This window comes from Euprymna scolopes, chromosome 45 (genome assembly GCF_053919585.1).
Source record: "Euprymna scolopes isolate OS-2025 chromosome 45, ASM5391958v1, whole genome shotgun sequence".
NCBI lineage: Eukaryota > Metazoa > Mollusca > Cephalopoda > Sepiida > Sepiolidae > Euprymna > Euprymna scolopes.
In genome coordinates this window covers 25,116,874-25,133,197 of record NC_136526.1, presented here as the reverse complement: position 1 = coordinate 25,133,197, position 16,324 = coordinate 25,116,874, and the positions used below count along the sequence as shown (strand labels likewise).

At 35.2% G+C, this 16,324-nt stretch overlaps 1 protein-coding gene across 1 annotated transcript in view; it reads right to left on the bottom strand.

The window, feature by feature from the left end:
• LOC145269296 (uncharacterized) overlaps positions 1-16,324 on the bottom strand; it is a 275,129-nt gene that overhangs the window by 17,034 nt on the left and 241,771 nt on the right. Inside the window, exon 2 of the mRNA XM_080124983.1 lies at positions 6,411-6,686. Coding sequence (XP_079981109.1) covers positions 6,411-6,686 — 276 coding nt within the window. The remainder of the gene's footprint in view (positions 1-6,410; positions 6,687-16,324) is intronic.

Below are 16,324 nucleotides of genomic sequence, written 5' to 3'. Positions count from 1 at the left end.
CTCAACACTAACATTACAAATATTAATATAATAAAAGACGTTTTTCTTTGTTTCTCTGCTTCCATTCTACTTTCTCGTTTCTTTGATGCATCAATGTAAGCCTCAGCAAATTCATATTATTTAAAAGAAAAACTCATCTAATACAGCTTCTAATACTGCTACTGACGAGTCGCAAGTGTACTTGCAACGGGCCGCATGAATTGCTGGAGCAGTATTAGAAGCTGTATTAGATGAGTTTTTTTTTTTTTTTAAACTAATATGAATTTGCTGAGGTTTACATTGATGCATCAAAGAAACGAGAAAGTAGAATGGAAGCAGAGAAACAAAGAAAAACGTCTTTTATTATATTAATATTTGTAATGTTAGTGTTGAGCTTGCTAATAAACAGCCAATCATAACAATCATAACAATCATAACGAGCCAAATTATCGTTAAATTTACCACGAAGGTGCCATGTTTGTTCACTGAAAATGGCTTGCATTTCTTTAATTGGAACATTTTTAGACGCCAATAAACGACACATTTTACTGATTATAAAAAAATAAAAGAAGCATGAATGCGACGAGAACTTCAGAATTTTCTCTCACCCATTGAATAAGCTATAAATGTGGCGTTTTAAAAATTCTGCTTCCAGCAAGATAGAGCGAGTGTTCATATTTGAAATCTGAGGACGCATGATTATTCTTGGTAAGATTTGAGTTGACAACTCACAGTCGATACATAGGTTGGCTACAGACATTTTTGTGACTACCTTAAAGACAGGGATGAGAGATCCAAGATCATCACGGAACTCATGAAAGAAGGTCGGAATCATTCTGTTCGGTTTGTAAGGATGTCATAAATTGGTGTTCGCCTCAAAAATACACAAATATTAAATGAAAGCCTTATATAAAAATGAGCCAACAATACATAATTTCATATAATGTTTGAAATGTAATAAATCAGTAAAATTTTATTTAATGCTTGCAAAAAAATAAGAACTAAAATTTATTAAAATTTCGATCAATTTGTGAGTAGTAAGGCTGTATTATTAAAAAATAAATTATTTAAGCACAAATTTTAGCCAACATATTCTAGCAATTAACGTCAACATATTCTAGAAATTAACGTTAACATATTCTAGCAATTAACGTTAATCAACATATTCCAGCAATTAACGTCAACATATTCTAGCAATTAACGTTAATCAACATATTCTAGCAATTAACGTCAACATATTCTAGCAATTAACGTTAATCAGCATATTCTAGTAATTAACGTTAATAAACATATTCTAGCAATTAATGTTAATGCACATATACTTGTAATTAACGTTAATCAACATATTCAAGCAATTAACGTTAATCAAGATATTCTAGCAATTAACGTTAATCAATATATTTTAGCAATTAACGTTAAATAAATTCTCACGTTTAATTGGAGTTGCTTTCCTATTTTAAAAAGTAAAAAGAAATGTGCATATTTCATAAAAATGTGCATATTTCATAAAAAATGTGCATATTTATAAAAAATGTTTACAATATATATCTGAATAATCACAAAAATCTAAACACATAAAACTATTATATTGACTAAGTAGTTGCATGTTCTATAAACTGAGAAGAAATCTTTGTGGTGAGCATATTTCTCCGCTTTAGTGTGCCTTACACATGGTGATTACTTAAAACAAAAAATGCGACAGAAAAGATATGCAGCGATGACATGAAAATTCAAACTAATTCGTGCGAAAGTATTTCTTTATATCAAATCACTCGTAGCTGAGCAGATTAAGGAAAAATCGTTCATTTTGGTAAGCAAGCATGAAACTTGGCTCGATTGCTCACAATGGTCTACTCTTCTGAAAAAAACTGTTGGGCCACTCAAAAAATCCAAGATGGCCGCCATTCTGAAATCCAATGTTGCTAGTTTACAAAGTATCTAACCGATTTTCACAATTTTTGAGTCAAATTATATGTTTTAGGGGATGGGAAAGCAGTAAATGACACAAAAATAACCGATAAATGAGTCCTACAATCCACAAAGGCACATATATGAGATGAATTTAAGCAAATATTGTCAATTTTTGCCTTTTATTGCCATTAAACCGAATCATTGACTTGATATTCAATTCCATAAGTGAGCTGAATGTATTAGTTATAAAAATTAATCCTTTCAACTCATTCTTATAATATGTCATGTGTAAGAGAGTGATTGTCATGACACAACCAAAGCATAACGGTGACATCACTGCTGTGAAACTCAGCATGGGGTCCAGTACCAACTGATTACGGACACACTGTTCATGTTTCAGTGTCCCAAATGCTGTCTAATAAGCCCCATGGACAAAATAATGTTCAGTCTGTTAGATAGCCGCACCTTAATTGACAGGATATGCCAGCGCGGGAGAGCCGAGCCAAAGGTAATGGGGCTATAGTTACCTGGATGGTGTACAGATCGCACGGGACTTAAATGATACTGGATGAACGATCGGGCTAGGTGTAGGGAACCTACCTTTCTGAACCTAGTTGTATCCCATATCTAAATGTGTCAAAATATATTCGGTAACTGTGGTTACAGGTGGTAAAAGGATAAACTTTCGGCCTGAAGCATTTGCAGAATGTCTATTGAGAAGACGTCAAATGTGAAAACTGGTTGGAGCAAATGCTGCCTATGTCAGACAGATAAAACCGGAGAGGATCTCAGTAGTCCCATTCCAGGTCGCAGTAAATCAGATGGATATTCAATGCTGGCTACAAATATTCCTCTTTTTCAAGAACTCTGTCAGATGGCCATGATTATTAATCCTGCTAGGCTCGATGAAGGTGATGGTATTGAAGATGCATTGCGGCAAAACAATGCTCAGTACCATCAGAGTTGCTGTGCTTTGTTCAAAAATACTAAACTTGATCGGGCCAGGAAAAGGGCATCTGACGCTCAGGAACATACTGACAAGAGTTGTTCAAAGACTTGAAGAGTGAGTTTAAAGACAGAACAATGTTTCATCTGCGACAAAGAATTTCTAGATGATGGACAAAGACGTGAAGTCATGACAATGGGGCTCAGCAGTAGGCTCAATAAATGTGCCACAACTCTAGGTGAATGTAAAATTCTTGCCCGATTGAGTGCTGGTGATGCCATTGCACAAGAGTTGAAGTATCATAAAGATTGTTTAAAAACTCTTTACAACAGGGAAAGATATCACCTTGCTGCTCTACAAAAACAGGAAAATGAAGATTCTCAGAAAAAATGAATCCATCCATTGGTATATTCAGAGCTTCTTGCTTATATAGTTGAAACTAATACGAACAGTGATGCACCAGTTGTGTTTAAACTTGCAGATCTCATCACACTGTATACGCAACGACTTGAACAGTTGGAACTGCATGAACTTGCCTCATATGTTCACTCAACAAGACTGAAAGAGAAGCTTTTGTCAGATATACCAGCATTTGAAGCTCACAAGAGTGGGAGAGGTGTTATCTTGTCCTTTACAGAGGATACAGGGTCAATCTTGTCAAAAGCTTCAGAATTTTCTCATGCTGTTATACTCAACAAAGCTGCTAGTATTTTGCGAAGACACATGCTTGCTCATGAATGGAAATTTAATGGTAGATTTCATGCAGACTCAGTGGGAAATTCTATTCCTCAATCACTACAACAATTTGTTTGTATGGTGGAGCACAGCGTCGATATCAAGTCAAAACTGGAATTAGGTTAATCAAAGACAGACTTGGCTGTAGCTCAGCTCCTGCAGTACAACTGCTACAGCCACAAAAGCAATTCATCCACATTCAGACATTCACACAATCGTGAGACTCCTTTTCCCATCTTTATGGGCCTATCTTTGTATGGGAAAACACGAAAACGAGGACTTGTGGAACTGTTACACGACCATGGACTAAGCATTTCATATGACAGGGTGCTTGAAATATCTGCTCAATTGGGTGATGCCGTTGTTGACAGGTACACTGAAGAGGGTGTTGTGTGTCCTACAGAACTTAGGAAAGGTCTTTTTACCCCATCAGCTATGGACAATATAGATCACAATCCGTCTGCAACAACAGCTACAACATCCTTTCATGGTACCAGTATCTCACTATTTCAACATCCAACGTCTGACTACGAAGATGGATGGTAGCAGGGTCAGAAGTGAGTCGTCTTACTGAAGAATATGAAGCACTGTCATCGAACAAGGATGTTACTGAAAACATGAAACACAGAGAACAAACAAGTCAATCCCAGAAAGCTTTCTATGGCAAAGTAACAAAGCTCACGGCTGTCATCAATGAAATGGGCAATCCATTTCAAGAAGAATCATCCGATCTACTCACTCTGGATACAAAGATTATAGCATCGGAAACCGCAGCTGAAGCTGTTCGCATGCACTATGGGAATGGCAGGACTCGCTTTAAAGAGTTCATGAAGACCTTAGAGGGAGAAAACCGGGCTGCTTTCTATTCCAAGATCAAAAGGAACAACATAGACTTCTTTGACCAGACACAAGAAGCAGCAGTGACTGATGCCAAACATAAAAGTTTGAAAGATGACTGTCGCCTATTCTCTAAACTATTCATATCTTGCCAATCCAGGGAGTGTGACCTGATGGAATTCTTTAAACATGAGAACCAGTCCTTTCCTGCATCGTTGAGTGAAAATGGAAACCTATACAGTGGTACAAAGTCTCAACTTGCATTGCTTCTTCAGTCCAAAGTTACATGTCCAGATTCAGTTCCACATGTGTCAGTCATCATCATCGATGGTTCAGCATTGGTAAACACAATACCACCCTGCAAATCAAAAACCTTCGAAGAGTATGCACGACTTGATTTTTTTTCCAAAGTTACTGAAATTCAGTTCAGCATACGAGAGGACTGACATTGTTTTTTATGTTTACTTGCCAACAAGTTTGAAAGCTGAAACACGGACAAAACGTAGACAAGGTGCAAAGCGTCGGGTAACCCACAACGGCAAGCTCCCTCCCGACTGGCGAAATTTCTTAAGGGATGATGACAATAAAACAGTTCTCTTCAAGTTTCTGGCTGATAGAATCACTTCACTAGCACAGGATCATGAAAATCTCGTGGTAATCACCAGAGTTGCAGATGTTGTTAGCAATCAGAATATCAGTTTTGAAGGACTAGCACCTTGCAACCATGAGGAATCAGACACAAGGATGTTTGTACACGCAAAACATGCAGTTAATCATGGTTACAAAACAGAACTGCTGAAAGCTAATGACACAGATGTCCTTGTCATTGCCATCACTGTATTTCCAGTCTTGAAAGAGTTGGGCCTGGAGGCAATGTTCATTGAATTTGGTCAAGGAAATGACACAAGGTTTATTCCAGTACATGAAGTCATCAGCATACTTAGCCCTGAAAAAGCAAAAGGCTGGTCCTTTTTCCATGCCTTTACTGGTTGTGACCATGTGTCAGCCTTTCGATATAAAGCTAAAAAGACAGCATTTCAGACATGGAATGTTTTACCTGACGTGACGGACGTATTTGTCAAGCTGAGCAGTCTTCCACCAGTCATAACAAGTGAGGACCAAGCAGTTATTGACCAGTTTGTCATCACAATGTATGACAGATCTACCTCCCTCACAGAAATAGATGCTGTAAGATTGGACATGTTTGCTCGTAAACAGAGACCCTACGACTCCATACCTCCAACTAAAGCAGCTTTAACTGAACACACAAAGCGTGCAACATATCAAGCAGGGTGCATTTGGAGTCAAGCAACATGCTGTCACATGGAAATTGATAGTCCTGGCGAGTGGGGGTGGAAGAAGCACGGCAATACATGGAAGATATTTTGGACAACACTTCTGCCAGCTGCAGAAAGCTGCAAGGAACTAACAAAATTCGGATGCAAGACACAATGCTTTGGAAGATGCAAATGCTATAAATTCGGCCTTCCATGTACAAATTTATGCAGCTGCAATTGCGAGTGTTGAACGTGTGAATCCTGATGAAAACACAAGAACAAGAAGAGAAAAATGCGGGATAAACTGACATAAGTGTGTAAAATATAGCCTTTATTACACTCGAATGGTGTTAAATCTTTATTTTGTCGTCAGAAATGGCTTTGTTGACATCAGAAACATATAAATTGATACATAATATGTGGAAATCGGTCAAAAATGAAGCATTTAGTTCACAAAATGATAAATTTTACCATCCGTGGCGGCCATCTTGAAAAATGGCGACCATCTTGGATTTTTTGAGTGGCCCAAAAGTTTTTCCGGAAGAGTAGACCATTGTGAGCAATCGTGCCAAGTTTTATGCTTGCTTACCAAAATGCACGATTCTTCATCAATTTTGACTTAAGCTGCTCAGCTATCGGCCTTAAAAAATGATTGACTTATTTAAGATAGTTTGGAACGAGTTTTGCTTTTCGATGTTTAAAGTAAATGAAGACGCTTCACTTACCTGTAACCCACTGCCAATAAGTTTCATGGTTCTTATCATGGGCGCCGATCCAGAGTCCATTTCGTCTCCACTTGAGTTGATGTAACGATCGTACAATAAAGTTTTGGACTTTAGGTCCGCGGATCTCTACTAGAGTGCCTCCCCTTCCACGACAAATATTCAACGCGTCCGACCAGTATTTCTCTACTGGAATAAATTGGTAGCATTTCTCTTCGTGTGTCTTCAGGTATTCGTTACGATGAAGACGAGGGGGACATCGGTGGCGTGGGTCTAAAGCTGAAAAAAGTGAAAATAGAAAAGATACGTGAACGGAAAAGTAATACTTCAAATAATGAGCAGTTCTCGCTAAAAAAATCCTTTTCTGGAATTGAACAAACACTTTCTTGTACATCGTTTTTTAACAGTATTCCCTCCATACACATTGTATAGCTTTATTCAAATTTTTGTTACGTTTTTTTTTTTTTGTAATAAAACAAATGCGTCAAGTGCCGGTAGTTTTCGTCTTGATTTTTTATTTCAAGGTCTGAAATAGAAGCAAAAATGTAAATACACTTCGACTTGGGGGCATTGGCGTCAACATACTCGCTACACGAAATACACGATTTGAAGAATAGGAATATAAAACGATCTTTAGTTAACAAGAATGAAGATGACGTTAAAAAAAGGGGGGGGCTTTTTACAATCCAATATATATATTCCAGGTAGAAAGATATCTAAAAATGAAGAATAATTGAATTTCAACAAGAGTCGTTTAGTGCTCAATCAAAGAGAGCAAATTATAGTTTTTATTTATGTAAATACAGTCATATCTTGCTACGATGTGCAGACCGTTTAAATTGAATTTAAAAATTAAAAAGGTAAAAAGTTTTTCTTGCCTAATGAGATCAATTATAATCGAAACGGTCTGCACATCCTAGCAAGATATGACTGTATTTGCATAAGAAAAAATAAAACTATATATATATATATATATATATATATATATATATATATATATATATATATATATATATATATATATATATATGAGTGTGTGTGTGCGTATGTGTGTGTATGTGTGTGTGTATGTATGTGTGTGTGAACTGTACTTGCTCATGACAAATTGTATGAGTGATTATGAGAAGATTGTCCTAAAAAGCAAAAGGACTCCCTCTATCTGGTTTATTTTTTACAACGAAGTTCCCCTATCCTCAATGTATTGCGTTTTTGTGTTGTGCAAAGATAAACGCAGGGGAAAGTTTATGGTGACGTTGGAAAAGAGAGCGACTCTTTTTTCAAATACTCATAGAAACATTAGAAAGTTGTTGAGATTGAAGAGGCGAAAGAAATACATAGATAGTCAAGAGAGAGAAAGAGAGAGCGAGAGTGATATATATATATATATATATATATATATATATATAATTTAAAGGAGATTAGAACAATAGTCTAAAGAGCTGAGTGTATTTTAATGTAACAGTGAAATTACTAGTTAATTAAAATACAGGAAATAGAAAGTGCTCGTTTTAAATTATAAATCACATTACTTAATATATATATATATATATATACAGGCGGCAAAAAGAAAGTCCGCGCTTGTAATTTTTTTCCAAACTGCAAATTTAAGCTATATTTAATGCAACTGTTTAAACAAATTACACTTCATTTGATTGGCCTCTTATTCTTCTATAATCTTGCCTGTTTATATTTTACTTTTAATTGAAATATTCTAGTGTCCACGTCAATTTAAAAATATAACTTCAAATTGAAGAGGCAAAAAGAAAGTCCGCACAATGGAAAATTGTTATTTCAATGCAACACAAATACAACAGGGACACAATGAATTAGTTAATATTTAGTAGCATAGTCCTTCTGCAATTTGACAGCCTGCAATCTTTTTGGGAATTCCTTGAATTAGACTGCAGCAATACACCGGGGAAAGAGCGTCCCACTTCTCTTTAATTTTTGTCCAAAGTTCTTCCAAATTTGAAATTTTATCATTGCATAGCTGTTGCTTGATGTAATGTCATACGTTTTCGATAGAATTGAGGTCTAGAGATTGTGCAGGCAAATCCAAACACGGAATATCTGCTCTTCCAGGAACCTCTTGACATTGCCAGCTGTGTGAATGGGAGCATTATTCTGTATGAAGATGGGATTATCATCCAAATTCTGACCAAAGTATGGTAGAAAATGCTCAGTCAACATATTAATGTACTTGGTCGAATTAATTCGACCTTGCAAGCGAACTATGGGCCCTGGAGCATTGGTACTAATAATCTGAACCTCCACCACCTTGTAGCATTGAAACCGAGCACCTAGGATTAAATTCTTTGTCTTTCCTCCAACGGACGTACTGCCTACCATCACTGCCTAGTTTATTGAACTTTCTTTCGTCGCTAAAAAACACCTTTGACCAATATGAAGAGTCATGATCTTTATTGTATCTGACGAAGTCCAGACGGCGCTTTTTGTTCTTTATAGAAATCATTTGCTTGCGTTTTACAACATATCCTCGTAAATTACATTTCTTTAATCTGTTCTTGACAGTAGAAAGAGAGCAGATTTTAACAAGATTACACTGTTGTTGGATTTGGGGATCCGTTTTAAATCTGTTTCTTAGGATGCGGATCTTGATAACATTGTCTTCCCTGTTAGAAGTAACTCTAGTACGACCAGATTTAGGAGCATCACGAACACTGCTAATGTTTTGCTGCTTTTGCACAGCCTTTCGTACCATTTTCTCATCACATTTCAATCTGCGGCCGATTTCCCGATTGGATAAACCAGAAAGGCGGAGATTAAAGAGCTTCTAACGATTACTAAGAGAAAGTCGTGGCATATGGACTAAATGTTACGTTGTATAACCTGGAACAACACCAAATACGATTAGAGATGCTTTGTTGCCTGTTGATGCATATTTAAAACTGATTATGGGGCGATAATTTAAGCTGGTTTTAAGCGAATTTGTTGCTACGGACTTTCTTTTTGCCTCCTCAATTTGAAGTTATTTTTTTAAATTGACGTGAACACTAGAATATTTCAATCAAATGCCAATTAAAAACAGGTAAACATAGAGGAATAAAAGGCAAATCAAATTAGGTATAGGTTGTTTAAACAGTTTTGTTAAATTTAGCTTAACTTTGCAGTTTTTGAAAAAATTACAAGCGCAGACTTTCTTTTTGCCGGCACTGTATATATAAAAGATTCGTATTTAAAAAAGTCGACCTCGGCAGAAGCGTATTTAAAGTCTCTCCACTTCTTCATTCTACGCACAATTTATCTTTCTTTTAATAATATTTTGAACTCTTTTTTTCTTGTACTCATTTGTGAATTATTTCATGGAATTCTGCCTTTTGGATGGCATCAAAATATCTTCCAGTAACGCGATTTCTTTGGATTTTACTTCTGGATACCGAACTTTAACCAGAGAGGGGGAGAGTGAGAGAGAGAGAGGGAGAGAGCGCCAGGGGTAGGAAAGTGAAGTGTGAGTGACTTGTTCAGCTAATTGTCAATTACGGTTTATTAGAATTATTAAAACATATTTGTCTCATATAACCCAATCCCAGAATTGATATATATTTATCGTGCATGTTATATTGTTAAAATATATAGGGTAAAGACTTAAGGGGAAAACGTTGGTGAAAGCATAAATGCAACCCAGAATTAAGAGATTAATGAATTGCGTGTGATTAATTCGTTCCTATGAAAGATTGCCTCTCTTCTAATATTTGTGTAAGGCACGTTTACATGTTACAGCTGTAATGCATTCTACATAAGAGAAAAGGACTATTTTTTATGAGAGCCAGTGCACTTAGACTGATATCATGTGAATAAAAATGCGAACGCCACTATGTGTCTTAATTACTATAAATATATAGTCATGCTTTACTACTAAGCTCTACCCATCTATTGAGCACTGTTGAAATAAATATTATATGTGTATACATTATATATATATATATATATATATATATATATATGGAAATTTAAACCTATAAGAAACTTAAACCTATAAGAAACATGCTTTTTCTCATTTTAGAACTTTTTCCATTGCGCCAATTTGAGCCACAGCAACGCGTGGCAGGGTACAGCTAGTATATATATATATATATATATATATATATATATATATATATATATATATATATATATATATATATGTAACACTAAAGAGAGGCCGCATCAGACCTGTAGGGTTGATGTGACGTTTCTTTTGGTTAAAAGTAATTTTTTTGTTCCCGGATGATGATCGGGTGTTGAAGGAATAAAAATTATTATTAATTTTTTTTTGTCAATAAATTCTGAGCCAAGTCTGTTGTTGAGATGGCGGCGGCAAAAGTGCCTTTGTAGCGAGAGGTTAAATCACAAAATCTTCAAAAGCGAAAAAGAATGCATAAAATATTTTAGCCAAAATACACAGGTGTTTGATCTGAAATGGCCGAAATCATAGTTTTGCAGGAGCCGGAGGGTTGGGGATTTCACACCCGCAATTGGCAAAACTATGAGCCAAGGTTGATCTGTGAGTTTGACAAGTTGAAAAAAGTCGGGTTGTTTTTGATCTGAGAGAAACACACACAGTGACTCGGCATTATGTTTTAGAACAAAGAATAGGAAAAAAATGAATTGTCCGAAATTTCAAAACAATAATATGACGTATCGAGAATTGTCATTTGGTGAATCAGGTCGAACGAAAATTGAAGTTATGAAATATTTTTGCTCGGATGGGAAAATGTGTTGTCCGATAAGTTCAAAGCGACAAATGCATTCTTGGTCTTTTGACGTAAACAAAATGTCTGATATAATGGAATGGCCGACAACCAGAACTTAATTCAAAGATAAACTAAAATTCCTTTGAATTATCAAAGCGAAAAATGAGATCAATAGATAATTTTAAAACAAATAAAATCGCGTGATTTACTTTAAGTCAAAGGAAAAATAATTTTCCTGGATATGGGGAAATTCCATTAGTAAGCCAGGGAGGAGTTAATTAATACAACGTGTAAGTTGGGCGTTAATTAAAGGAGGAGTCAATTCAATTTTGGAAATGGACCAATGAAAAAGGGCCCTGTCGAAGTATAATCAACCAATGAGAAAAGGCCTCGTTGAATTATAATCAAGCAATTTAATTGGTCGATGACGCACATGGGTGTCATCATCATTCCATAATTGTATTATAAAAGAAATGAAAAATCAGAGATTAAGTCAGAGAGAGTCCAGAATCAGAGTCAAAGAGAGCTAAGTCAAGTTGCTCTGTCTCGGCAGAATCACCTCTCCTCTCTCTTTCCCCTTGCTTGTTGCCTGATAACTCAACGCTTATAACGTGTCGATCACTTAACGAGAATTACGCAAAGTCCGCGATACCGACCAGGTATTTCAACAACAGAAGCTCAGTTGTAGAACTAACTGCTTGCTTGAATTAATTGTCAACTATATGTATATGCTGTAAATACTTCTTTTATGAATTTCTGAAATATATATTAACCAACCTCCGGAGTTTTGTTGCTGATGTGCGTTGATCCCTATATGTGGATATTTCTTTATTTGCCATTTGTGACACCGTATCCGTCAACGAACACCCAGAATAACTAGACGATCCACGGAGAACAGGCCTTGAGGACCGAGCATCCGAGAAGAATCCCCAACGCCTTAACGAAGAACTCACTGGGTGACGCGACGTACTAACGGTTGGCAGACCTGGTTGCCCAGTCAACATATTATAACTGTACCGACCAGGGTGCAGATTATAACTGGGCCGCGATCAGAGGTTCAAGGTCGTGTAAGGTCACGTTGCAAGGTCATATATATATATATATATATATATATATATATATATATATATATATATATATATATATATAAAATAAAAATTACAATAAGTTTACCAAGGTAATCAAAATGGTAAACTTAAAATATATTATAAATATTAAAGAGTTAATATTTACAAGTAAAGTAATCTCAATATTTACAAGTAAAGTAATCTCAATAAAACCGAAAATGAAATAGAGCTTATAATATGAACAAATGATTAATAAAACATATTAAAAGACATCTTGAAAAAGAGTTAAAGACATATTTAATTTTAAAAAGGAAGCACAAGATAAGTGAATAGTCCGTAATCCGCGGAGTTTCGAAGAAATACTCTCCTTCTCATCAGAGGGCAGGAATTAGCAAAATGCGGGATCGGATTTTGCATATAAAAGTATTTAATGAAACTACAAGTAAGTCACAGATCTTACTTGGTTAAAAAAAAAGGGTGAGGTAAGGGGAATAGGCGGTAAAAGAAAAATTATAAAAAGATTTCACATGAATGGATAGTCCGGTGAAGGGTAAAAAATCCAAGAATCCATTCTTCTTCTTCTTCTTCTTTTTTCTTTCTTGGAGTTCCTTTTTAAAATTAAATATGTTTTCAACTCTTTTTCAAGATGTTTTTTTAACATGTTTTTTTCATCAATTGTTCACATATATATATATATATATATATATATATATATATATATATATATATATATATATATATATATAAACTGATTATTGAAAATTTATTCAAATTTTCGAAAACACATTATAAACCTGCAATGAAGGTATACAAATGACAAGGAGTACAAATAAACTTGAAACACCCTATTCCGCGGAGTTTCGAAAAATGCAATTCTTCTCATCAGAGATTGCAAAATATGCAATAAATTTTGAAGGTTAATGCAGTGAAGGAAACGACAATAATGAACTTAATCATACTTGCATCAAAGTTATCAACCAATTAATGACAGTTCATAGGGATTGAAAATAATAAAGAAAGCAGGAAACGGTAAAAAAGGAGAAAATGGATATGGTAAAAATACAGAACAGGATAAATACAAATGAGTCCTTTGATAATCCTTTAGTAAGCCATTGATAATCCATAAGGAACGGGAAAACAGAATTATAGATGTTCAGGATAAATTAAAGCTTCCAGAAAAAAATTAGATCATGGAAGTGAAGTTGCAGTTTTTTTTTATAAAGTGCTTTTTTAAGTAACGAATAAGGCAAATGGCAGTATTGAAGTTAAGATTCAAACGATAACAATAAAAAAAATGAAATTGAACAAGAGGCTGATAAGAAATAGAGAGAAAAAATTGAGAAGAAGAGAGAAGGGGAAGAAAGAATAGTAAGAAGCCGAAAAAGGGGGGGGAGTAAGACATAGTTGAGAGAAAAAGAGAGTAAGAAAGAGGAATGGAGCTGATAGAGAATCATCGTTCTCAGTCTATTTTTGGAACAGATAAATATAGGTCAGTTGAGGACAATTTTACCCAGACAGGAAGATAATTGTATGGAAATTAGTGTTGGGACGATTAATCGGAATCGGGAATCGGAAGATTTGGGGGTATACTAATCGGTATCGGAATCGGAAAAATTGATGCCTATTTTCTGATGTCAAACGACGATTCTTTTGTCTTTTTTATTTGATTTAGTTTAAACCAAAATCATCCATTGCTGGTTATAATGATAAAATAATAAATATTTATTTATTATTCAATTTAGCAGTAAAGCTAAAATAATCCTCCACAAATGTATTTTAGCGTTTAGGAAAATATCTGCATATTTAACATTTGTTTTTACGAAAATCGAGGAAAGTAATCTTACAGTTTAGAGATTTATTAAAAATCGGAATCGGAAATTTAGCACGGAATCGGTAATTATATCGGAATCGGGAAAATATTGGAATCGTCCCATCACTAATAGAAATAATAATTCAGATTTATTTATTTTAAATTTGGAAAGAAGTTAAAATGGGTAGGAGGTTTACAGATCATAATGGTTTAATAATTTATATGTATAATTATAATTGTCTGTATACACATGTATACATACACACATGTATAAATGCATATACACACATATATATAAATAAAATACTAGTTATCCACAGACAGGCTGGTTCGCTGTGTCACAACTCTTCAGTACGGCTAGTGTTTTGTGTAAATAATATTTGGGGTGTAATTTGAATATGTAATGCCACTAAGTATGTGTGAAAATATTTTCAAAACTAACTATTATATTGGCTTGTGTGTGTGTGTGTGTGGGTGTGCGTGCGTGTGCGAACTGGCGTATGTAAGAGAGAAAGATTATGTGTGTGTATGCGTATTTTAGTGTGAGTTTACGCAATTGAAAGATGGCGGTCTATCTGTGCTTTTGTGCATATATTTTTTTTACCTAAAAAACATCCGCATCCTGTACACGATAAACAGCGGAGGGGGCGCATGTTACGATTATCGTTAACCGCTACCCCCCCCCCCCCCCAAACACCAACTATCGCCTCTCATTAAGAGCAGGAAAGTAAAATGCACCCAGTAATCACTAATCCACACATTTTACACAGGGTTACAAAATCTTTTTCTCTTCACAATCAGTCTTTCTCCTCACATCGGGGTGTAATTGACAACGCAAACGGCCTTTTCAGGACGTCCTCGACTACGATCGATTCATTGATTTTATTTTTAAGATATATATATAAAAAAATGACCTTTCATTTTCGAGATGCGTTTCGAGTGTCACACAAATACGCACGCACACACACACACACACACACACACACACACACACACACACACACACACACACACATCAATGAATAATGAAAATATACACACGTGGAAATCGGCATATTGCACACACACGCAGCTGCCGTAAGGTTGTTCTTCAACGAAATAAGCAAGTGTATCAATTGTGCATCTCTCCCATTTTCGCACAGAGGGTTAGAATATTCAATAGAATATTCAATAGAATATTCTATTGAATATTGGGTGGAAAGAGAACAAATAACGACACATTGAGTCAAGCGAACTTTTTTGTGCGCGAAAAAGTTTCTTTAATTTCTTGATGATAAGACATCACTTCACGCTGTTGACGCAATTGCTAACATTCAGCTTTTGTTATTGATGGTAACTTTACAATGATTTATTTATATCGTCACTTCTTTCTCTAGTTTACTCCACTTACCCTTGATTTTAATCTTATAACGAGGAGTGTTTCCATTTTAAAGTCTTTGATATGACTTAATCAAAAATTAAACTCCAGTTTGCCAGCACATTAGTTTGCGATGTAATTAATGGCAAATCTTAAAGCCAACCGCGTGCAAGATAGGCACGTGAACGGCGTCTTACCACTCTAGCTATGATTGCAGCTATTCCAGAGTTCTCTGCAAGATTATAGATTCATCACTAAGCGTATTCAGGTATTTATTAGCATAAACAAAATGTTTTCCTCTGTATACCTATCAGTTTGCGTTTGGTATAAGTTATTTGTTATTTCTTTTTTGTTTATGATTTTTTACTGTTAAATATTTTGTACTTTTGCTGTAAAATAAATAAGTAAGCATTGTAAGATGTTTCTTACTGATTGACAATATAAAAATAAAATTATTATAAAGCAATTATCTGCTTATGCGTGATTTCACTGAAAAGTCAGAAACTACACAAGTGTACCTATAAATCTGCGACATACTTTTTCAGCATTGGACAGAATATACACACATGCTTCTTATGATATGCATTCTTGTGGGATTAACCGAAAAAACTAAAAACTTAGTACGGGAAGGACGACATCATAATGATTTTTTTCGTCGACCATTGGCGTGAAACTAAAACACACATATTCGACCTTCAAGTTCGAATGAAAATATAATATGCCTCCTTCATCGGTAACGTATAGTTCTCACATACAAAAAATGGATTTGTGTCTAAGTTTACTATTGTGTAGAGGCACGTAAATAGAAACCTTAGTGTGAAATGATGGTGGCGGGAGGGGGGGTGTAAATGAAAAAATGAAAAGCGTAGAGGGACGTGATTAACGAATGTTGTTAACGAATGCTGTTAGATTTTTAACGCTTCTATTCTGTCGTTCGTAGGTAAGGCTAGATAAGCCCATCAATACTTGATATAAGCGTAAATAATAAG